Source organism: Oncorhynchus masou, chromosome 3 (genome assembly GCF_036934945.1).
Source record: "Oncorhynchus masou masou isolate Uvic2021 chromosome 3, UVic_Omas_1.1, whole genome shotgun sequence".
Lineage (NCBI taxonomy): Eukaryota > Metazoa > Chordata > Actinopteri > Salmoniformes > Salmonidae > Oncorhynchus > Oncorhynchus masou.
Genome location: NC_088214.1, coordinates 16,711,693 through 16,737,517, shown reverse-complemented (window position 1 = coordinate 16,737,517; position 25,825 = coordinate 16,711,693). Strand labels below are relative to the sequence as shown.

Genomic DNA, 25,825 nt, shown 5'->3' with positions numbered 1-25,825 from the left:
CCTGCAGTTGCTGAGGAGAGGAGGCCTGGAACATTGCGCTATAGTCCTGTCCAGATCTGTATGTGCCAACTCCTCTGACCCTCGTTGTCAGTTGGCTAAAGCACATACTCTGTCCTGGAATGGGCTATGATGAACAGTGCCTCCAAGGCCAAGATGAAGCCAGCAGAGAGGAAAGGTCAGGGTCATGTTCATGTTCAGTTGGCAGGAAAATGAGAGAAAATATTTTGAACTCGACCCTGGACTTAACCTTTGACTCTCCCTCCACGGTCCTGAAGAACTCACAGAGATCATCAGAACATCTCTGCCTTCCATTATCTCGTCTATACTGTAGTCTACAAAGACTTAGTGAACACGGTTCTGAACATTTGAACTGGACCAGCCTGTTCTGATTCTCCGCACCTTAGCACACAAAATATTTAAGTGTCTATGAACTGGGTATGGTAGTAAGGCGCACTGGTTTGTGTCAAAAACTGCAACTTGGCTGGGTTTTCATGCTCAACAGTTCTGCGTGTGTATCAAGAATGGTTCACCTCCCAAAGGCCATCCAGCCAACTTGACACAACTGTGGGATGCACTGGAGTCAATATGGGACAGTATCCTTGTGAAACGCTTTCGCCACCTTGTAGGTTTTGTACACTCGGTGTACATTGATGCTACACACACATCCCAACTGCTGCTACCAGACTGTTATTATACTGCTCAATTAATACACTTCTTATTGTTGTTTGCATTGTTGAGAAGGAAAGTGTAGTAAGCATTTAATTGAACGATGTATACCATGCGTATCCCGTACATACAACCAGTGGTTGGAACCTAAATAATTTTCCAATCTTTTCGAGCTGAACATAACCAGAATTTTTTGGTTCTGTTCCAATGTTCCAACTAGCAAAATAAAGTTCCGAACCGGTTCAAACCCCAAAAAGTACCAGTTGATATCGTTCCTCTCTGCTCGTTTTTGCAATCAACATTTTTTAAAACATTTTGCTCAACATTAAATGACTTCACCAATCATTGCCTTAATATTTTGCCTTAACAGCATGGTATAATCATAGTGAAAGACAAACACACAAACTGTGCTGCCAGTCACAGTGTAGGGCGCAAGATGCAACTTACATTTTGTGGGTGAGGAGAGGGTAAGAGAGGATGGAGGAATCTTTCCTTGAAGCGCTGGGCAACTTGTTATGACATGGATTATCTGAATTAGGCCTAGAAAAGTATACCTACCGTGGAGCGGCTTCTATGGAGGAACTTTGAATGTCTTTGAACTTCCGAGTTGGTTAAACGTTTGACCAGAGCAAACGTTAGCTAGCTAGCTACATCCAATGTGAAATGGAATAACTATAGTATCCCTAACTAGCATTGCAATAATGCAATAATGGTTCCCATGCGTTTAAAATAATGGTTCTGTATAGACCACTTTCGTTTCCGGTTTGGGTTTTGTTCCTCAAATAATTTAGATATTTTCCGGTTTTTGGTTCTGTTCCCTGAACCGGTTCCAACCCTTGCATATGATAAAAACTTGAAACTACGTACTCTTTCTATCTCATTCTCTCTATCCCCACAGCTCTCTCTTTCTAGTCTTAAGCAACCCAACCCACAGAACATTTTGTTTGAAACAAATGTTTTCCCTGTTTCCTTGTCAGCGTGTGAGCTTCCGCCCCAGCCTCTCTTTAGGGTACCATTGCAACCCAGAGTTAATTAAACCTGACCAAGGAATTAGACGGCTCTGCATCAATGAATTCTGGAAGTCTGGTGTTTGAGTTTGACTAATTTAGTCGGGCTTGGTTGCGTGGTTGCAATTGCAAAAGTAATAGCAATAATGAGGATAACAAAACAATTAAGTAATAGCAGTAATTTCAATATTGCTAATTAAGTTCCCTGTCCTCAGAATAAGATCTTATTAAAATATAGGTGCTTAATATTAGCCTCCTTTTTATCTCCCCATTTCTTTCCTCTTTATTAAAATTTCATCTAAAGTTCAGTGCTTTCTGCTTTAATTACACAGTAAAGGGTCATTCCATGAATTGGGTGCCTTTTTGCACCCCTTTGATATTATAAGTAGAAATTTTGCACCATGAAAAATAGCCTGTTATATTAAATGAAGTGCACTTTAAATGCACCCCTCTAGAGTCTATTGATGCACCGGTGTGTCATTCTATGTAGCATAATACAAAAATCCCCATCAAAATCCGTCAGTTTAAAGATGGACTCTTCAGAAATCGCTCCGGCATTTCCTGGTTGCAAAAATTCTAATAGTTTGCCTAATTTCAGTTTATGTGACAAAACAAGCAAGTATAGTGTACAGTAGATAATCATTGTACCATCTAAACTATCTAAACCACTATATATTTAAAATATATTTTCCATAACCAAAATATTGAGCTTTTAACTGTTTGAAGATAGTGTACAAAACCGAGAGTAAAAGATGCAAAAACTAAACTTAAGAATGGGAAACATAGAAATACACATAGAACATATCTACCACTTCTTGGACTTGATTTTATTGAGAATGACAGATCTGTAACACACATTCTATGTGAATTTGATTGCACCCCAAAAGTTACATATTGTTGTTTGTCAGACCAGGAGACAGCCTGAAAATCAGTTTTCTGACAAAAATATCTGCAGCATCCAAACGGCCTACAAACTAATATGACCACTCTATTCTCACAAATCCGATGATGTTCTCTGTTTTGCTCTACGAACCCCACAGGTGTCATGAGACTCGTCTAAAGGTAACCCATACAAATTAATGGAAGTATGGAGGTAATTTTGTGCCAACAAAAATAAGGGGTTAAATATGTGTATAAGAAACGAAATACAGTGCCTTGCGAAAGTATTCGGCCCCCTTGAACTTTGCGACCTTTTGCCACATTTCAGGCTTCAAACATAAAGATATAAAACTGTATTTTTTTGTGATGAATCAACAACAAGTGCGACACAATCATGAAGTGGAACGACATTTATTGGATATTTCAAACAACAAAAATTGGGCATGCAAAATTATTCAGCCCCTTTACTTTCAGTGCAGCAAACTCTCTCCAGAAGTTCAGTGAGGATCTCTGAATGATCCAATGTTGACCTAAATGACTAATGATGATAAATACAATCCACCTGTGTGTAATCAAGTCTCCGTATAAATGCACCTGCACTGTGATAGTCTCAGAGGTCCGTTAAAAGCGCAGAGAGCATCATGAAGAACAGGGAACACACCAGGCAGGTCCGAGATACTGCTGTGAAGAAGTTTAAAGCCGGATTTGGACACAGTGTTGTTAAGAAAAGGCTGCTTGAGAGCAAACGCATTATTTTAAAAAGATTTCCTAATGAGCCTGAGGCTTTAGTCACAAACCCGGATCCGGGTTGGGGCTTTAAACATCCCAAGGAGCACTGTGCAAGCGATAATATTGAAATGGAAGGAGTATCAGACCACTGCAAATCTACCAAGACCTGGCCGTCCCTCTAAACTTTCAGCTCATACAAGGAGAAGACTGATCAGAGATGCAGCCAAGAGGCCCACGATCACTCTGGATGAACTGCAGAGATCTACAGCTGAGGTGGGAGACTCTGTCCATAGGACAACAATCAGTCGTATATTGCACAAATCTGGCCTTTATGGAATAGTGGCAAGAAGAAAGCCATTTCTTAAAGATATCCATAAAAAGTGTTGTTTAAAGTTTGCCACAAGCCACCTGGGAGACACACCAAACATGTGGAAGAAGGTGCTCTGGTCAGATGAAACCAAAATTGAACTTTTTGGCAACAATGCAAAACGTTATGTTTGGCGTAAAAGCAACACAGCTCATCACCCTGACCATACCATCCCCACTGTCTAACATGGTGGTGGCAGCATCATGGTTTGGGCCTGCTTTTCTTCAGCAGGGACAGAGAAGATGGTTAAATTTGATGGGAAGATGGATGGAGCCAAGTACAGGACCATTCTGGAAGAAAACCTGATGGAGTCTGCAAAAGACCTGAGACTGGGACGGAGATTTGTCTTCCAACAAGACAATGATCCAAAACATAAAGCAAAATCTACAATGGAATGGTTCAAAAATAAACATATCCAGGTGTTAGAAAGTCAAAGTCCAGACCTGAATCCAATCGAGAATCTGTGGAAAGAACTGAAAACTGCTGTTCACAAATGCTCTCCATCCAACATCACTGAGCTCGAGCTGTTTTGCAAGGAGGAATGGGAAAAAATTTCAGTCTCTCGATGTGCAAAACTGATAGAGACATACCCCAAGCGACTTACAGCTGTAATCGCAGCAAAAGGTGGCGCTACAAAGTATTAACTTAAGGGGGCTGAATAATTTTGCACGCCCAATTTTTCAGTTTTTGATTTGTTTGAAATATCCAATAAATGTTGTTCCACTTCATGATTGTAAATTTTTGGGGCAGAAATCCCTTCTCGAACTTGTGAACTTTCATTTGCCATAACAAACGTGTATGCCATCTGTAAATATGAATAGAATTGTTAACTTCTTGGCGCCAAATTCAAATGAAATTACTACAAATATTTAATTTTCATGAAATCACAAGTGCAATACAGCAAACCACAGCTTAGCTTGTTGATAATCCACCTGGCGTTTCAGATAAAACATTTTTTTTAAAAGCTTTACAGCTAAAGCAAACCAAGCGTTTATGTAAGGACATCTCTCTCAGCAGACAAAACATTACAAACAGCTAGCAGCAAAGTAGATTGGTCACGAAAGTCAGAAAAGCAATAAAATTAATCGCTTACCTTTGATAATCTTCAGAGGTTTGCACTCACGAGACTCCCAGTTACACAATAAATGTTCCTTTTGTTCCATAAAGATTATTTTTATATCCAAAATACCTCCATTTGGTTCAAAATCAAATTTATTTATATAGCCCTTCGTACATCAGCTGATATCTCAAAGTGCTGGACAGAAACCCAGCCTAAAACCCCAAACAGCAAGCAATGCATGTGTAGAAGCACGGTGGCTAGGAAAAACTCCCTAGAAAGGCCAAAACCTAGGAAGAAACCTAGAGAGGAACCAGGCTATGTGGGGTGGCCAGTCCTCTTCTGGCTGTGCCAGGTGGAGATTATAACAGAACATGGCCAAGATGTAAATAAATGACCAGCATGGTCGAATAATAATAAGGCAGAACAGTTGAAACTGGAGCAGCAGCACGGTCAGGTGGACTGGGGACAGCAGGGAGTCATCATGTCAGGTAGTCCTGGGGCATGGTCCTAGGGCTCAGGTCCTCCGAGAGAGAGAGAGAAAGAAAGAGAGAATTAGAGAGAGCATATGTGGGGTGGCCAGTCCTCTTCTGGCTGTGCAGGGTGGAGATTATAACAGAACATGGCCAAGATGTTCAAATGTTCATAAATGACCAGCATGGTCGAATAATAATAAGGCAGAACAGTTGAAACTGGAGCAGCAGCACGGCCAGGTGGACTGGGAACAGCAAGGAGTCATCATGTCAGGTAGTCCTGGGGCATGGTCCTAGGGCTCAGGTCCTCCAAGAGAGAGAAAGAAAGAGAGAAGGAGAGAATTAGAGAACGCACACTTAGATTCACACAGGACACCGAATAGGACAGGAGAAGTACTCCAGATATAACAAACTGACCCTAGCCCCCCGACACATAAACTACTGCAGCATAAATACTGGGGGCTGAGACAGGAGGGGTCAGGAGACACTGTGGCCCCATCCGAGGACACCATCCTGAGACAAGGCTGAGTATAGCCCACAAAGATCTCTGCCACGGCACAACCCAAGGGGGGGTGCCAACCCAGACAGGATGACCACATCAGTGAATCAACCCACTCAGGTGACGCACCCCTTCCAGGGACGGGATGAGAGAGCCCCAGTAAGCCAGTGACTCAGCCCCTGTAATAGGGTTAGAGGCAGAGAATCCCAGTGGAACGAGGGGAACCGGCCAGGCAGAGACAGCAAGGGCGGTTCGTTGCTCCAGAGCCTTTCCGTTCACCTTCCCACTCCTGGGCCAGACTACACTCAATCATATGACCCACTGAAGAGATGAGTCTTCAGTAAAGACTTAAAGGTTGAGACTGAGTTTGCGTCTCTGACATGGGTAGGCAGACCGTTCCATAAAAATTGAGCTCTATAGGAGAAAGCCCTGCCTCCAGCTGTTTGCTTAGAAATTCTAGGGACAATTAGGAGGCTTGCGTCTTGTGACCGTAGCGTACGTGTAGCTATGTACGGCAGGACCAAATCAGAGAGATTGGTAGGAGCAAGCCCTTGTAATGCTTTGTAGGTTAGCAGTAAAACCTTGAAATCAGCCCTTGCTTTGACAGGAAGCCAGTGTAGAGACGCTAGCACTGTAGTAATATGATCAAATGTTTTGGTTCTAGTCAGAATTCTAGCAGCCGTATTTAGCACCAACTGAAGTTTATTTAGTGCTTTATCCGGGTAGCCGGAAAGTAGAGCATTGCAGTTGTCTAACCTAGAAGTGACAAAAGCATGGATTCATTTTTCTGCATCATTTTTGGACAGAAAGTTTCTGATTTTTGCAATGTTACGTAGATGGAAAAAAGCTGTCCTTGAAATGGTCGTGATATGTTCTTCAAAAGAGAGATCAGGGTCCAGAGTAACGCCGAGGTCCTTCACAGTTTTATTTGAGACGACTGTACAACCATTAAGATTAATTGTCAGATTCAACAGAAGGTCTCTTTGTTTCTTTTGACCTAGAACAAGCATCTCTGTTTTGTCCGAGTTTAAAAGTAGAAAGTTTGCAGCCATCCACTTCCTTATGTCTGAAACACATGCTTCTAGCAAGGGAAATTTTGGGGCTTCACCATGTTTCATTGAAATGTACAGCTGTGTGTCATCCGCATAGCAGTGACAGTTAACATTATGTTTTCGAATAACATCCCCAAGAGGTAAAATATATAGTGAAAACAATAGTGGTCCTAAAACGGAACCTTGAGGAACATCGAAATTTACAGTTGATTTGTCAGAGGACAAACCATTCACAGAGACAAACTGATATCTTTCAGACAGATAACATCTAAACCAGGCCAGAACTTGTCCGTGTAGACCAATATGGGTCTCCAATCTCTCTAAAAGAAGGTGGTGATCAATGGTATCAAAAGCAGCACTAAGGTCTCGGAGCACGAGGACAGATGCAGAGCCTCGGTCCGATGCCATTAAGATGTCATTTACCACCAGTGATATGATGGGGTCTAAAACCAGCATTTCGTATACATTCTTTGTCTTCAGGAAGGCAGTGAGTTGCTTTCATTTGGTTGGCGCGTTATGTTCAGTAATCCACAGGCTCAAGCGGTCACGACGGGGCAGACGAAAATTCCAAATAGTATCCGTAAAGTTCGTAGAAACATGTCAAACGTTTTTTATAATCAAACCTCAGGTTGTTTTTACAATAAATAATCTATAATATTTCAACCGGACCGTAGCTTTTTCAATAGGAGAGAGAGAAAATGTCTGCTCCAAGCTGTTGCTCATGCAAAACTCTGCTGGTACCCAGCCACCCACTGACGCGATGTGATCGTTCTCGCTCATTTTTCAGAATAAAAGGTTGAAGCTATGTCTAAAGACTGTTCACACCATGTGGAAGCCATAGGGAAAGGAATATGGTTGATATCCCTTTAAATGGAGGGAAGGCATGCAATGGAACAGGGAGCTTTCAAAATAAGAGGCACTTCCTAGTTGGATTTTCCTCAGGTTTTCGCCTGCGATATCAGTTCTGTTATACTCACATACAATATTTTGACAGTTTTGGAAACTTTAGAGTGTTTTCTATCCTAATCTGACAATTATATGCATATTCTAGCTTCTGGGCCTGAGAAATGGGCAGTTTAATTCGGGTATGTTTTTCATCCAAACATCAAAATACTGCCCCCTTCACTCAACAGGTTAAATTACGAGCCTATTTGGTTTAGACACAGAAAAAGTCAGCAACCTTCCCGCTAGCCATGATTGGCTGAGATAACGAGTGGGATGGACATGCCAAGAGATGGTCATGCCAAGAGTTTGGATTGGTCTGCCATAAAGCTATCTGTCTATTTGAGCTGGTCAGTATGTAGGTAATCCTGTCTAACAACGCTTTTTAAAACATGTATTGTGTATTAAAACTGCATAATTGTTTCTCTCCTCTATCTGGAGGACCGAGTTTTGAAATCAGTGGAATTCGAGTATGATAGCTAAGAAGATTGAGAAACCACCTGTCCCCGGATTACATCTTCAAACTAACGGCAACCATGAAATCTGACAGGAGACATGTCCATCCATGGTGTATATGGGTAAGATAGTCTAGCGAGCTGCATTTTCAGATATTACACATTTCTAATTGACAGAAAGTGGTTTCATTTCAAGTTAAAGTGTACTGTTAGCTAGCTAACGTTAGCTGACTGGCTTGCTAGCTAACATTACATGTATGATCTTATTATTCGTATCTCAGAGCCATTTGCTTGGCTACTTATAGCCTAATACTAGCTAACATTGAACCTGGTTGGTTCAATGCAGGGTAGTAATGTCATGAGTTTGGATTATGGTTCATTGTTTAGCTAGCGAATTAGCTACATGTCTCCACTATGCAAGTAACCATTTCAGGTGCGTTCAATTTCAGAGCACTCTCGTCTGAGTATGCCAGAGCGCAGAATAACTGATGAATTTACTAACACTCAACAGCGGTTGAATATGATCAATGTCGGCAAAAAAGCATAATTAAATTGTTGCCAGCAGCACAGTTACAGTCACCAATGCTCTGGATAAAATGAAAACAACCTAACCAGCACCGCTAGGGCGAGTAAAATTGTCAGAGTTTGAGTGGGGGCTAAAGCTTAAGAGCATGTGAACAATTCTGAATGGGTGTAGACAGAGAAGAGCTCTCCAGTAGGTACCAAAACATTCAAAGGCCATTTTTTCAAAAGTGAGGTTACAAGTTTATCAACTTTCAACGCAGAAATACCTCCCCATTGTTCCTCAAATGCAGTGTATGATATATTGTATAATTTTGTAGCTCTGTGTCCCTGCTTTTATCCAATGTTAAATATACCATTTCAAATTTTGCTACATAAGACCAAATCAATGTGGTCGGTCACATTTATGAATGTGTTATTCAATGCGTTTTTACGGGCTATAGTAGTAAAGGCCCCCAACGGCTTAGACTTTTAATATGGAAAATTAAATAAATCATATTTCTTTATTTGAATAATGGCTTGCTAAAGTGCCAAAATACATCATTTTGACATGTCCCTCAACCCTGTGTCACTTCTAGGAAGATTTCAACCCACTTAATCCAACAATTTCTCAAAGTTTCACCATCATTGTAAAAACCTAGCTATTTTACTGTTTTGACAAAGTTATTTCTGAATATTATTATTATATTCATATGATTAGTCAGTGATGCATTTATGTCTGTCCCTCATTTTATGTCCAACCCTGTTATGCAAACAAGTTCCTCCTGTAGAGTAGTGCCCCATTCCATTAAGTTAAATGATTCACAGCAGGTCACATAATTTGGGTCTTCTGATCAGCATGGTGGAAAAGTAAGTAAGTAATCTCTCTTTTTTTGGCCTATTCATAATTGTTTAATCATCTTTGACTGAGGTGGTCAAATTTAAGAGCTTAAAGGCCCAATGCAACCATTTTTTATTTCAATATCAGAACATTTCTGGGTAATATTTAGGTACCTTACCATGATTGTTTTCAACAAAAATAGTCAACAACAACAAGCGCCTTAGCAAGAGCAATTTCCCAAGCAATAATTTTGCTCGGACTGTCTGGGAGTGGTCTGAGTGGGGAGGGGAAAACTGAAAACTAGCATTTATTGGCAGACAGGTTTGGACCTCTCTTTCTTATATTAACTAATTGACCACCTGGTGATGTAACCAGGCACGCCAAAACTTCATCCCACCAAAGCAGCTAATTCAGGCGGTCTTCTCAAACACTGTTTACACTAAAATGGAATTTTTTAAACATTTTTTACAATATTTCAACCTCATAGTGTGGAAATATATGTAACACACCGGAAAATCACATTTCTGAACATGTCAAACCTGTTCGCTCAATTACTGTTTGGAAAACTTGAATTTGATTAAACTTTCATTGTGTGTGAACATACAGTACAGTACCAGTCAAAAGTTTGGACACACCTACTCATTCCAGGGATTTTCTTTGTTTGACTATTTTTTACATTGTAGAGTAATAGTGAAGACATCAAAACTATGAAATAACACATATGGAATCATGTAGTAACCAAAAAAGTGTTAAACGAATCAAAATATATTTTATATTCTTCAAAGTAGCCACCCTTTGCCTTGATGACAGCTTTGCAAACTCTTGGCATTCTCTCAACCAGCTTCATGAGGTAGTCAGCTGGAAACAAAAAGATGGCACTGATAGAGATTTTTTAACCTTTATTTATAAGGCAAGTCAGTTAATTAAGAACAAATTATTATTTTCAATGACGGCCTAGGAACAGTGAGTTTTTTTTATCTTGTCAGTTCTGAGATTTGATCTTGCAACCTTTCGGTTACAAGTCCAAATTCCTAACCACTGGGCTATCTGCTGCCCCATGCTTGGCTTCAGGTCCTTAGGAAATTGTGCAGTATTTTGTTTTTTTATGTATTATTTCTTACATTGTTAGCCCAGAAAACCTTAAGTGTTATTACACACAGCCGGGAAGAACTATTGGATATCAGAGAGCCATCAACTTACCAGCGCAACCAGTACTACGACCAGGAATACAACTTTCCCAAAGCGGATCCTTTGTCTGCACCTCCCAGATCATTTTAACTGATTCCTGAGGCCGAGTGTGCTGTCAGGAAAAGAACCTCTCACTCAATGTCAGCAAAACAAAGGAGATGATTGTGGACTTCAGGAAACAGCAAAGGGAGCACCCCCCTATCCACATTGACGGGAGAGTAGTGGAGGTGGTAAGTTTTAAGTTCCTTTTGTACATAGCACTGACAAACTGAAATGGTCCACGCACACAGACAGTGTGGTGAGGAAGGCGCAACAGCGCCTCTTCAACCTCAGGAGGCTGAAAAAATGTGGCTTGTCTTCGAAAACACTCACTAACTTTTACAGGTGCACAATTGAGAGCATCCTGTTGGGCTGTATCACCGCCTGCTACACTCGCAGTAACATCTGCTAACCGTGTGTATGTGACCAATAAAATTTGATTTCAAATAGCAGGTGTGCCTTGTTAAAAGTTAATTTGTGGAATTTATTTCCTTCATAATGCATTTGAGACAATCAGTTGTGTTGTGACAAGATAGGGGTGGTATACAGAAGACAGCCCTATTTGGTAAAATACAAAGTCCATATTATGGCAAGAACAGCTCAAATAAGCAAAGAGAAATGACAGTCCATCATTACTTTAAGACATAAATGTCAGTCAATCCGGAAAATCTGGGACTGGTCACCTCCCCCTATTCATTACAGCATTAATGTAGAGGTCCATCCATTCATGTAGAGGCCAATCCATTCATGTAGAGGCCAATCCATTCATGTAGAGGTCCATCCATTCATGTAGAGGTCCATCCATTTATGTAGAGGCCAATCCATTCATGTAGAGGCCAATCCATTCATGTAGAGGTCCATCCATTTATGTAGAGGTCCATCCATTTATGTAGAGGTCCATCCATTTATGTAGAGGTCCATCCATTCATGTAGAGGCCAATCCATTCATGTAGAGGTCCATCCATTTATGTAGAGGTCCATCCATTTATGTAGAGGTCCATCCATTTATGTAGAGGTCCATCCATTTATGTAGAGGTCCATCCATTTATGTAGAGGTCCATCCATTCATGTAGAGGTCCATCCATTCATGTAGAGGTCCATCCATTTATGTAGAGGTCCATCCATTTATGTAGAGGTCCATCCATTTATGTAGAGGTCCATCCATTTATGTAGAGGTCCATCCATTCATGTAGAGGTCCATCCATTCATGTAGAGGTCCATCCATTCATGAAGTAAATACAGTATGTAATATTAACCCTGTCTCTAAGTGTGGCAGTAATCTAGTGGAGGACTCATTCATCCTGCAGGCACTCTATTTTAATCCTTTGTTGTCTGGTCCTGCAGTGTTAGGGTGGTGCTGTGATGTCCAGTTAGTCTGTCAGATAGCCAAGTCTCTCTCTCTCTCTCTCTCTCTCTCTCTCTCTCTCTCTCTCTCTCTCTCTCTCTCTCTCTCTCTCTCTCTCTCTCTCTCTCTTTCTCTCTCTCTCTCATAGGCTACTAATGTTTATGCCTAAATCTCTTCTCGCGCTCACCCAACCCTTCTCTGTCTCACTGTCCTCTTCCCTTAAGCCTCATCCACTATAAGTGCTTGTGTGATGGAATAACTAAATGGATGCAGATTTTATTCAGGCTATTTTCAACCAGTGCATGTGCTTCAGCCAGCTAGACACTTTTTTAATGACTCTCCTAACTCAACGCATGCCACCCTTCAGAAGAAACAGAAAGCCTCGTCCTCAGATAAGACGGGTTTTACTCCTCTTTTTCTCCCCCTGTCTCTCGGACCTCTCCTCTCCAAGAGTTATTACTACCGTAGCCAGCCCTGCAGTCACTACTCCCCGCTGTCCTCTTCTCTCTTCTCTCTTTTTATTATTAGTGTATCCAGCCCTGCAGTGAGTCACTACTCCCCGCTGTCTCTCTTCTCTCTTTTTATTATTAGTGTATCCAGCCCTGCAGTGAGTCACTACTCCCCGCTGTCCTCTTCTCTCTTCTCTCTTTTTATTATTAGTGTATCCAGCCCTGCAGTGAGTCACTACTCCCCGAAGGTCCTCTTCTCTCTTCTCTCTTTTTATTATTAGTGTATCCAGCCCTGCAGTGAGTCACTACTTTCCTCTTCTCTCTTTTTTTATAATTAGTGTCACTATCCTCCTCTTCCTCTTCCCTGCAGTGAGTCACTACTCCCCGCTGTCCTGTTCTCTCTTCTCTCTTTTTATTATTAGTGTATCCAGCCCTGCAGTGAGTCACTAGTCCCCGCTGTCCTCTTCTCTCTTCTCTCTTTTTATTATTAGTGCATCCAGCCCTGCAGTGAGTCACTACTCCCCACTGTCCTCTTCTCTCTTCTCTCTTTTTATTATTAGTGTATCCAGCCCTGCAGTGAGTCATTACTCCCCGCCTCTCCTCTCTCCTTATCTTTCTTTCACTCCCATTCCTCATCCTCTTCCCTCCATCCTCCTCGTCTTCCTGTGTCAGTGTGATGTCACTCTTGAGGTCTTATTTACAGGAATAAACCTGTATTAAACTACATCTGCCCCTAATTAACTCCCACTGGCTGTCACTTCACTAATCTCCCCATCAACTGTTGCTCGTTTCCACCAATCACCACGCTTTACCCGGGAACCATAACCAATCGCGGTGTCCGTAAGTGAACCATGGAACAGTGAAGTAGTCTGAGAAAAAAAAAAGTTCTCCTGTGAGGTGAGGGGGATGATGGTGAGGAGCAGAAGGTGTCTGTTAGAAGTGGGTTTGAGCAGAGCACAGTGAAGGACTTCGATTCTCTTTCCTGAGCACAATTACCAGGGCCTGGTGGGGAGCGCTTTATCAGAGAGGCATAGAACATTGAGCCTGTGTCCCCATCCCCGGAGGCTGCTGAGGTGAGAGCGGCTCATAATAAAGGCCGGAACGAAGCAAATTGAATGGCATCAAACACCTGAAACCCATGTGTTTGATGTATTTGATACCATTCCACTAATTCCGCTCCAGTCATTACCACGAGCCTGTTCTCCCCAATTAAGGTGCCACCAACCTCCTTTGGTCCCCATGCTGTTTCACCACATCACACCATAATGGCCAGAGCCAGGAGAATAGAGACCAGGGGAGATCACATGTTCTGTTCCTTCCTGTCTTTAAGAGGGCTTGATTTTCCTGTTTCAAGTGATGTGTAATTATTGTTGCGTTGGCATCCTGTACTTGTATAATTTGGAGCTTTTATTTCCACTCTGTGTCCCTCTCGCCTGGTCCAGTGAATATGATGAATGATTTCCGTTGCCAGTTTCACTATACATGGTGAGAGGAAAGCTGATAATGACTACTTTACCATTGCCACCACACCTCCCCCCATTCACTCAAGCACTTCTACAGCTGTGTGTGTGTGTGTGTGTGTGTGTGTGTGTGTGTGTGTGTGTGTGTGTGTGTGTGTGTGTGTGTGTGTGTGTGTGTGTGTGTGTGTGTGTGTGTGTGTGTGTGTGTGTGTGTGTGTGTGTGTGTGTGTCACTGCTCTTGTGTAACATAGCTTTTCTGAGATGTACGATTGCCTTCAAGTAGTATATCAACATACAGACTACTGTTCAAGTTTTGTATGTTAATGACAGAGAGAGATTTTCTCATCTGTAGAATGGATCTATTTTGGGGTGTCATTAGTAATAGGATTTTTTGTGGGCTGGTTTTTTCATTCTGGTGCCCAGTGTCCCAGACGGTTGATTCATAGTCATGGCACATAAGCTGATATGTAATGTTGATTCACTGGCACATGTCCACTTCAGTAGGCAGGCCCATGCCTTGGCCCAGAGTCTTGTGGGCATAAGCATGCTGAGTTTCATGTTTCACTGCCTTAGAAGATGAAATGTACATTATATACATGGTTTGTTCTTTCTCTATTACAATACAACAAATAGGTATTTATTATTCATAGCCTGTATCTTTTTGCTGACATAGTGCCCAGCCAACCCCATAGGACACCACACCCACACACAGAAGGGACAGACGTTTTTCATGACCAACATGATGAGGAAACTGTTAAAGGAATTTAATTCCTATATGTTCATTAACCAATTCAATTAAAACACTCTGTCCATTTCTAAGAATTTGTAAGATACTTATTTGCATAAAATGGACAGAGACCAGTCTCAAAATCAATTTGTAGCGTTTATTCTCGAGAGTACTGAACATAAGTACCTCAGTTTATATATCCCACATTGTGTCATGTCTTACAGAAATGTCTCTCCTCCTCCTGGACCATGACAAAGCTGTTTTTCAATTCCATTCCAACACATACATTGCTTATCGTCTGCTACCATATGTTACACAATCTACTCCACACCCAACGGTTTCTCCCCACCTTGGTTGGGGACTGTCAGGACCGGGTTACGAACCTGGGTCTCCGGAGTGAGAAACAGTCACTTAACCAACTGAGCCACGAATAGTCAGCAGAACCCAGAAGATGAGGCAGACACAGCAGTACTTAAGACGGTGTATTTAATTAGTTTCACTGCCTCAAGAGGAATTCACAAGAGCATTCGACAGGAAAACACAGAACACTCTGGGTGCTAACATACAAACACAGAGCACAGAACCTAAGGGTTTAAATACAATCCTCAGGTTTGAACCTATGTACCAACACATTCCTTAACAGACAACTGTTGTTATAACTCTGTGAGTTATAACTCTTATAACTCTGTGAGTTATAACTCTATGGCTAATGTATACATTATTTAGTCAACATTGACAAAATTCCTTCAACAGAAACATGACCAGCAAAAAACATGGGGTTTTGTGGTCAGGAAAAATGATAGAATTGGGATAGGACAAGCTGTTCCTACATCAGTTGTTAAGCAAAGACAGCTGCTAGAGTGCATGAGGATGGTGGTCATTGCATGGACCATATGATCAAAGAGCAAGTGAAGGACCGAGAGAGTAGTTTTCTCTCAAGGGCCACTACAGTCCCCTGAAGGACCACTAAGGGCCCCAGCTGATGCTCTTGGATGTTGTACTGCCCCCCCCCCATTGTCCTCATGTTTGAAGTAGAACATAAACACGATTCTTGCTTTCGCCTAATCTTTAAAGTGATGGCTAACATCATATTCTCCCATAAATCATCCTTTGTATCGATTGGATTGAACCTTTTTCCTGTGTTTTGTTGAGAGGGATAACGTCCTTATCTAAAGAACATAAACAGGACAGCACTCTGTTGAATAAACTTACATTTACATATTTTATTGCCGCTCGAACGCTTTGCGTATGAGCCCTTCTTCAGCATGCAAAGGCAATGGCAATCAATGTCACGACAACAATACCACACAGGTTAAAATCATAATTATGACTTCTCAGTCAGTATTGGCCCAATCAAGAGATCCCAGCAGAGGGACAAAACAGAGATGCTTGTTCTAGGTCCCAAGAAACAAAGAGATCTTCTGTTGAATCTGACAATTAATCTTAATGGTTGTACAGTCGTCTCAAATAAACCTGTGAAGGACCTCTGCGTTACTCTGGACCCTGATCTCTCTTTTGACGAACATATCAAGAATGTTTCAAGGACAGCTTTTTTCCATCTACGTAACATTGCAAAAATCAGAAACTTTCTGTCCAAAAATGATGCAGAAAAATGAATCTATGCTTTTGTTACTTCTAGGTTAGACCACTGCAATGCTCTACTTTCCGGCTAACCAGATAAAGCACTAAATAAACTTCAGTTGGTGCTAAATATGGCTGCTAGAATCCTGATTAGAACCAAAAAAATTGATCATATTACTCCAGTGCTAGCCTCCCTACACTGGCTTCCTGTCAAGGCAAGGGCTGATTTCAAAATTTTACTGCTAACCTACAAAGCATTACATGGGCTTGCTCCTACCTATCTCTCTGATTTGGTCCTGCCGTACATACCTACATGTACGCTACGGTCACAAGACGCAGGCCTCCTAATTGTCCCTAGAATTTCTAAGCAAACAGCTGGAGGCAGGGCTTTCTCCTACAGAGCTCCATTTTTATGGAATGGTCTGCCTACCCATGTGAGAGAGGAAAACTTGGTCTCAACCTTTAAGTCTTTACTGAAGACTCATCTCTTCAGTAGGTCATATGTTTGAGTGTAGTCTGGCCAGGAGTGTGAAGGTGAACGGAAAGGCTCTGGAGCAACGAACTGCCCTTGCTGTCTCTGCCTGACCGGTTCCCCTCTTTCCACTGGGATTCTCTGCCTCTAACCCTATTACAGGGACTGAGTCAGTCACTGGCTTATTGGTGGTCTTTCTTGCCGTCCCTAGGAGGGGTGTGTCACTTGAGTGGGTTGAGTCACTGATGTGATCTTCCTGTCTGGGTTAGCGCCCCCCCTTGGGTTGTGCCAGATCTTTGTGGGCTATACTCGGCCTTGTCTCAGGATGGTGGTTGGTGGTTGAAGATATCCCTCTAGTGGTGTGGGGGCTGTGCTTTGGCGCAGTGGGTGGGGTTATAGCCTTCCTGTTTGGCCCTGTCCAGGGGTATCATCAGATGGGGCCACAGGATCTCCTGACCCCTCCTGTCTCAGCCTCCAGTATTTATGCTGCAGTAGTTTATATGTCGGGCGGCTAGGGTCAGTTTCTTATATCTGGAGTACTTCTCCTGTTTTATCCGGTGTCCTGTGTGAATTTAAGTATGCTCTCTCTAATTCTCTCTTTCTTTCTCTCTCTCGGAGGACCTGAGCCCTAGGACCATGCCTCAGGACTACCTGGCATGATGACTCCTTGCTGTCCCCAGTCCACCTGGCTGTGCTGCTGCTCCAGTTTCAACTGTTCTGCCTGCGGCTATGGAATCCTGACCTGTTCACCTGACGGGCTTACCTGCCCCAAACCTATTATTTGACCATGCTGATCTTTTATGAACATTTGAACATCTTGGCCATGTTCTGTTATAATCTCCACCCGGCACAGCCAGAAGCGGACTGGCCACCCCTCATAGCCTGGTTCCGCTCTAGGTTTCTTCCTAGGTTTTGGACATTCTAGGGAGTTTTTCCTAGCCAATGTGCTTCTACACCTGCATTGCTTGCTGTTTGGGGTTTTAGGCTGGGTTTCTGTCCAGCACTTTGAGATATCAGCTGATGTGTGAAGGGCTATATAAATACATTTGATTTGATTTGATTTGGGGGAGCTGTGGGGGAAATTAACAATATATAAAAAATAACAATATACTGTAGCCAGAAACACACAATACAGACACATTATGATGTCATTGCCTAAATGTTTGGCCTACATATTTATAACCTACCACAAAAAAAAATACGTACATGGCGCCTACCCCAATTCAATGCTCATATAACGCAAAGCACTTAGTTTATGATTATGGCTATTGAAATGCCAGGCAAAGGGGATTTTTCATCATGGTTGCAAATGGAGCACTTACAGTTGAAGTTGGAAGTTTACATACACTTAGGTTGGAGTCATTAAAAATTGTTGTTCAACCATTCCAGAAATGTCTTGTTAACAAACTATAGATTAGTCAGTTAGGACATCTACTTTGTGCATGACACAAGTCATTTTACCCAACAATGTTTTACAGACAGATGATTTAACTTATAATTCACTGCATCACAATTCCAGTGGGTTAGAAGTTTACATACACTAAGTTGACTGTGCCTTTAAACAGCTTGGAAAATTTTAGAAGCTTCTGATAGGCTAATTGATATAATTTGAGTCAATTTGAGGTGTACCTGTGGATGTATTTCAAGGCCTACCTTCAAACTCAGTGCCTCTTTGCGTGACATCATGGGAAAATCCAAAGAAATCAGCCAAGACCCCAGAAAGAAAATTGTAGACCAATTTCCAAATGCCTTAAGGTACCACGTTAATCTGTACAAACAATAGTACGCAAGTATAAACACCATGAGACCACGCAGCCGTCATACTGCTCAGGAAGGAGATGCGTTCTGTCTCCTAGAGATGAACGTACTTTGGTGCGAAAAGTGCAAATCAATCCCAGAACAACAGCAAAGAACCTTGTGAAGATGCTGGAGGAAACAGGTACAAAAGTATCTTTATCTACAGTTAAACAAGTCCTATATCGACATAACCTGAAAGGCCGCTCAGCGAGGAAGAAGCCATTGCTCCAAAACCTCCATAAAAAAGCCAGACTACGGTTTGCAACTGCACATGGGGACAAAGATCGTACTTTTTGGAGAAATGTCCTCTGGTCTGATGAAACAAAATTTAACTGTTTGGCCATAATGACCAGGGACTGGTGCACTTCTCAAAATAGATGGCATTATGAGGTAGGAAAATGATGTGGATATATTGAAGCAACATCTCAAGACATCATCAGTAAGGAAGTTAAAGCTTGGTCGCAAATGGGTCTTCCAAACGGACAATGACCCCAAGCATACTTCCAAAGTTGTGGCAAAATGGCGTAAGGACAACAAAGTCAAGGTATTGGAGTGGCCATCACAAAGACCTGACCTCAATCCTATAGAAAATGTGTGGGCAGAACTGATAAAGTGTGTGCGAGCAAGGATGCCTACAAAACTGACTCAGTTACACCAGCTCTGTCAGGAGGAATGGGTCAAAATTCACCCAACTTATTGTGGGAAGCTTGTGGAAGGCGACCGAAATGTTTGACCAAAGTTAAACTATTTAAAGGCAATGCTATCAAATACTAATTGAGGGTATGTAAACTTCTGAACTATTGGGAATGTGATGAAAGAAATAAAAGCTGAAATAAATCACTCTCTACTATTATTCTGACATGTCACATTCTTAAAATAAATTGATGATCCTAACTGACCTAAAACAGGGAATTTTTATTCAAATTAAATGTCAGGAATTGTGAAAAACTGAGTTGAAATGTATTTGGCTAAGGTGTATGTTAACTTCCGACTTCAACTGTATGCTCACATATCCTTGTCTTAAGTCCACGTTTGGTCTTACCCACATTAAGTCGAGCACATTGCTTATCTTTTCATAACGTCCTTACCTACCATTTGTCTTATTCTGATGTGGGTGGATAAATCCTTTATCTTACTCCTTGTGTGTTTGACGTAGTCGTGATGTTGTCTGGCTGAAGTGCTGGCTTTTATTTTTACTTTACAAAGCGCCGCTTACAATGTTATTCTGTCTGAGCCCCGGTTTTTATCTGATTTTTCCACCAATAACTAGTTGTACTGTACATAGCTGCTCTGCTGAATGGGCACGTACATTTTGTGCGTGTAAGGCAAAAAAAAATATCTTTCTTTCTTTCTCCCCACCTCCCTCGAACCTCATGTCACTTGAGTCAATGGTCCGTATGCAGTAAGCGACTGAAATGAAGTTTAAGGAATGGACTGTGTGTGAGCAATGCCGAGTTGTGACTGAGTTAGCTCCTGTACTGCTCTTTTCCAGACAGAGAGTGAGTCATGGGATCGGTGTATTTCACGGTAATATAAACTGTAGCTCCAACAAAAGGCTATTTTAATGTGGTGATTTAATGTGAAGAGCACTAAAAGGTAAATGCCCCTGCATGTTTAAACATGACTGAGTGGAGAGGAACCACAGGCTTACTATCTGTCCTTGATGAATAGTTAAGCTTGTTAGCGGAGAAGAAATAACAGCAGGAGACAGACACAGTCATTGACATTTGATGAGTCCTCTCTATCTCGCCTCACCAAACACAAACAACATAAACAAGATAAATAAGTGCTGTGTAACCTTCAGCGCCTGTGATGTCGCTGTCTCCTACCACGCCCTCATTTCACTCTCTATCACCCTTTTTCTCCCTCAGCCCCTCCTCCCTGTTGTACAGTACATCAAATCCCTTGTCTAAATCTCTCTTTTTCCTTCCTTTTCCTTCCTTCCTTCCTTCCTTCCTTCCTTCCTTCCTTCCTTCCTTCCTTCCTTCCTTCCTGCCTCCCTCTCTCCAGGTATGTGGTCCTTCTCTGTGTCAGAGCTGGCTGTTCTGGGGGCGGAGGTGGGCCGTATCTCAGCAACAGACGCTGACCTAGGCGACAATGCCAAGCTGGAATATACCGTCCTGGATGGAGAGACGGGGGACACCTTCAACATCAGCGGAACGAACCAAGAGGCCGTGATCACCCTGAACAAGGTGAGAGGGAAGAGGTATGTAGGAGTGAGCGATAGAGCATGTTGGGTGTCAGCCGACAGAGAGGGATGGAGGGAATGAGGGAGGTCAGAACAGGATGGAATAATGGAACAGATGATGAGAAGGAGGAGAGGAGGACACAGGTGAGCCTGTTGATTTGGCCTGTTCTCCCTCAAAACGCTCCAGAGAAGCTGTGCAGTCACTGCTATGCTGGATAGATATATATCTAGTGTTTTCTCTGTGAGTCAGATGGCCATATCTGTGTGTGTGCTTATTGAATCAGCTCATTTCCGTTGATGCTGTCTGATTCTAGATGATTCCCACTAGAACTGACTGTCACTCTGGGTAATCACACAAGCAACTCCAATAATGAAGTGTGGTTGGTGTTAAACATATACACTGCTCTTTAATATAGCCTGCCACTTAGATCTGAGATAAGAGTGTCTGCCGCACCTCTGGTGGTCATCCAGTGTGAATGCTGAGTGAGTGTGTGGATTTGTGTTTTTTGTCTTTGAGTAGTTTAACCTGTCTGTGTGTGTGTGTGTGTGTGTGTGTGTGTGTGTGTGTGTGTGTGTGTGTGTGTGTGTGTGTGTGTGTGTGTGTGTGTGTGTGTGTGTGTGTGTGTGTGTGTGTGTGTGTGTGTGTGTGTGTGTTTGTCAGTAAGGGAGAGTGAAATTAGCGAGGCAGCCAGAACAAAAACACCAGGAAGAGAGAGAGTGAGAGAGAGTGAGTGAAAGAGAGAGACAATGAGGCAGAACAAGACATCCAAAGGAAGACAGGCAGGCTGAAAAAAGAGGTTTGTTTGAGCTGCAGAGAGTTGGAGAGGGAGAGAGAAAACAACATGGAGAGAACGTCTAACCAGCATCCTGCAGAAAGAGATAGAAGTGATCAATTCACTGTGTGCTCAGTGACTGGAGAAATGACAGGGAAAATGACATGAAAACAAATCAACACCTCCTCTCACCTCCCTCACCTATCTCCCCTCGGATTCAGACGCCAAACAAAACCTACAATTACTCTTCCAACATGGAGCTTTTATCTCACTTCTCCCCCCAAAATATTATTATAGCATGAAATAGAAGAGATTGAACAAAAATTATTTTAGGGCTGTCATCTCTTGGGCTCTTCAGGTAAGTAGGTAGGTAGGTAGATAGGTAGGTAGGTGGGTGGGTGGGTAGGTGGGTCTACAGTAGGTAGGTGGGTAGGTAGGTATACAGTAGGTATGTGGGTATACAGGAGGTAGGTGGCTATAAAGTAGGTAGGTTGCTATACAATAAGTAGGTGGCTATACAGTAGGCAGGTGGGTATACAGTAGGTAGGTGGCTATACCGTAGGTAGGTAGTTATACAGTAGGTAGGTTGCTATACAGTAGGTAGGTGGCTATACAGTAGGTAGGTAGGTATACAGTAGGTAGGTGGCTATACAGTAGGTAGGTGGGTATACCGTAGGTAGGTGTCGATACAGTAGGTAGGTAGGTATACTGTAGGTAGGTGGCTATACAGTAGGTAGGTAGTTATACAGTAGGTAGGTGGCTATACAGTAGGCAGGTAGTTATACTGTAGGTAGGTGGCTATACAGTAGGTAGGTAGTTATACAGTAGGTAGGTGGCTATACAGTAGGCAGGTAGTTATACCGTAGGTAGGTTGCTATACAGTAGGTAGGTAGGTATACAGTAGGTAGGTGGCTATACCGTAGGTAGGTAGTTATACCGTAGGTAGGTTGCTATACAGTAGGTAGGTAGGTATACAGTAGGTAGGTGGGTATACCGTAGGTAGGTGTTGATACAGTAGGTAGGTAGGTATACAGTAGGTAGGTGGCTATACAGTAGGCAGGTGGGTATACAGTAGGTAGGTGGCTATACAGTAGGTATGTAGTTATACAGTAGGTAGGTTGCTATACAGTAGGTAGGTGGCTATACAGTAGGTATGTAGTTATACAGTAGGTAGGTTGCTATACAGTAGGTAGGTGGCTATACAGTAGGTAGGTAGGTATACAGTAGGTAGGTGGCTATACAGTAGGTAGGTGGCTATACCGTAGGTAGGTAGTTATACAGTAGGTAGGTTGCTATACAGTAGTTAGGTGGCTATACAGTAGGTAGGTAGGTATACAGTAGGTAGGTGGCTATACAGTAGGTAGGTGGGTATACCGTAGGTAGGTGTCGATACAGTAGGTAGGTAGGTATACAGTAGGTAGGTGGCTATACAGTAGGTAGGTAGTTATACAGTAGGTAGGTGGGTATACCGTAGGTAGGTGTTGATACAGTCGGTAGGTAGGTATACAGTAGGTAGGTGGCTATACAGTAGGCAGGTGGGTATACAGTAGGTAGGTGGCTATACAGTAGGTAGGTAGTTATACAGTAGGTAGGTTGCTATACAGTAGATAGGTGGCTATACAGTAGGTAGGTAGTTATACAGTAGGTAGGTTGCTATACAGTAAGTAGGTGGCTATACAGTAGGTAGGTAGGTATACAGTAGGTAGGTGGCTATACAGTAGGTAGGTGGCTATACAGTAGGTAGGTGGCTATACCGTAGGTAGGTTACTATACAGTAGGTAGGTTGCTATACAGTAGGTAGGTGGCTATACAGTAGGTAGGTAGGTATACAGTAGGTAGGTGGCTATACAGTAGGTAGGTGGGTATACCGTAGGTAGGTGTCGATACAGTAGGTAGGTAGGTATACAGTAGGTAGGTGGGTGTAGCCGAGAAGAAGATTTGAGGAGGTTAAAAGCGATTTAGCCTTTCAGGGCATCCATGCGTAGGTAATTGAATACATGAAAGATACGACTCTAACAGAATTAAAATAAACAAAGCATAAAATTAGAGCTATGCTTCCTCCATGATTTACACCCTGTTCAACAAAAATAAACCATGCAGTATGTTGGGGTATGTGTTGTAGGGGTGGGTGTGTGTGTGTTAAGTGTGTGTTTACTGACTCACTCACTGTCTCCATGGCCAGACTGTGTGTGTGTGTGTGTGTGTGTGTGTGTGTGTGTGTGTGTGTGTGTGTGTGTGTGTGTGTGTGTGTGTGTGTGTGTGTGTGTGTGTGTGTGTGTGTGTGGCGCAGTGGAAATGATTTTTTTGTGGAAAGAGATGATCTTTTTACCCTTAAGAGGAAAGTGTTTTAAACTGGAACATTTTCTGCTACCACTCAGTCTGACCTCCCTGCTCCTCTCACAGCTGTGGGCAGTATCTTTTTACCATTGAACTTACAGACACACACCCAGCCACACAGGAACACACACATACACTCTGTTGATCTTGCAGCTCTCTCTGTTAACACTCGGTGGAATGAGTAAACAGGTGTGAAGGAATACAGTGATTCATTTAAAAAAGGGACAAACTGTGGCGCCTAAAAGACTGAAGTTCAGCATTGTGTGATGTGACAGGAGACAGAGAGGCAGGTGGGGAGGAAGGCAGAAGGAGAAAGAGAGAGTGCGTGTGTGCGTGTGTGTGTGCATGCGCGCTTATGTGCACGTGTGTGTGTATGTGTTCATGCATGCATGTGCGTGTGTGTATGTATCTGTCAGAGAGAGACAGGGACAGGCCCATGGGCAGTGGTGGAGAGGTGGGGTGAGGTGAGGGTGGTGGAGAGGTGGGGTGAGGTGAAGGTGGTGGAGAGGTGGGGTGAGGTGAGGGTGGTGGAGGGGTGGGGTGAGGTGAGGGGGTGGAGGTGAGGGTGGTGGAGAGGTGGGGTGAGGGTGGTGGAGAGGTGGGGTGAGGTGATGGTGGTGGAGGGGTTGGGTGGTGGTGGGAGGTGAGGTGAGGGTGGTGGGAGGTGGGGTGAGGGGGGTGGTGGAGAGGTGGGGGGGTGAGGGTGGTGGGAGAGGTGGGGTGAGGTGGAGAGGTGGGGTGGTGGTGGGAGGTGGGGGGGTGAGGGTGGTGGAGAGGTGGGGTGAGGGTGGTGGAGAGGTGGGGTGAGGTGAGGGTGGTGGAGAGGTGGGGTGAGGTGAGGGTGGTGGAGAGGTGGGGTGAGGTGAGGGTGGTGGAGAGGGTGAGGTGGGTGGTGGAGGTGGGTGAGGTGAGGGTGGTGGTGGAGGTGAGGGTGGTGGAGAGGTGGGGTGAGGTGAGGGTGGTGGAGAGGTGGGGTGAGGTGAGGGTGGTGGAGGGTGGGGTGAGGTGAGGGTGGTGGAGGGTTAGCCAGAGACGTGCAAGGGAAGCTGGGTCGTTAACACTCTGGCAGTCAGTCTGGGTAAAGACTGCCCGTCTCTTATCACTGCTTATTTGCAGACAATCTCATAGGACCACAAAAAACTGTCTATCTCCCCTCTCTCTCATCAGTCTCTCTTTTTGTATCCCTCTCTCTCCCTCGGTCACCCCCTCACTCCTCCTTCTCCTCTCCTCTTTTCTCCGGGGCCATTTTGTAGGATACTAGCTGTTTTTTGTCTCAGTCTGACTCATTGTTGTGATGATTTCTCTAAATTGCCTGGGCTCAAGTCACTGTAATTCAACCACTAAACGGTGGCTGGGGATTTGAACACAGACAACTATCCATTTATCAGCTTATATGAGCAAACTGGGAGTCAATTTTTATTTTTTTTACGTTATGGGGTTTTCTGAGGGCAGTGGTTTGAGATGAGATCTAGTCCCTCTACACACAGGCCTAACACAGACAAAGTGAACGTTCAGAACCATTACAATGTGGCTGGAATTGAGAAATACATTTTGGTTTCCAATCTCTCAAGGCTTAAATAAGACCACTGCATCAGTCTAAAGTACAGGTCAACAGGGTCAGCAAGACAATCCCACTAATGTACTTGAAGCATCAAGTGAACTGAGTTACTCCAGAGATAGAGATGGTCTAGTGTCTACCCTAATAATGGGAGTTGTTGTCTGTGAGAAGGCTAGCCGATGCCTTTCACATAAAAAGATTTTCACTAAAAGCAGTTTCTTTTTTTGATGAATACAAATAGGCTAGAAAATGTCAGAGTTGAAATTGCTAGGTTAAAACAAGGATTAAAGATTGACACCTAAAACAAACAGGTCTTTCCTTGCTCACCTCCCACTCAAACTGGGAGTCTCCAATAAACATTTAAACATCTGCAGCTCATTAGCTTAGTTAGTGGGAGGAGCCTACAATAAACAATTAACCAACCTGCCGACATACAAACATTC

The 25,825-nt window shown here is 43.0% G+C and overlaps 1 protein-coding gene across 1 annotated transcript in view; it reads left to right on the top strand.

Annotated features, from left to right (window-relative positions):
• LOC135506809 (cadherin-24-like) overlaps positions 1-25,825 on the top strand; it is a 110,273-nt gene that overhangs the window by 54,752 nt on the left and 29,696 nt on the right. Inside the window, exon 5 of the mRNA XM_064926192.1 lies at positions 20,537-20,718. Coding sequence (XP_064782264.1) covers positions 20,537-20,718 — 182 coding nt within the window. The remainder of the gene's footprint in view (positions 1-20,536; positions 20,719-25,825) is intronic.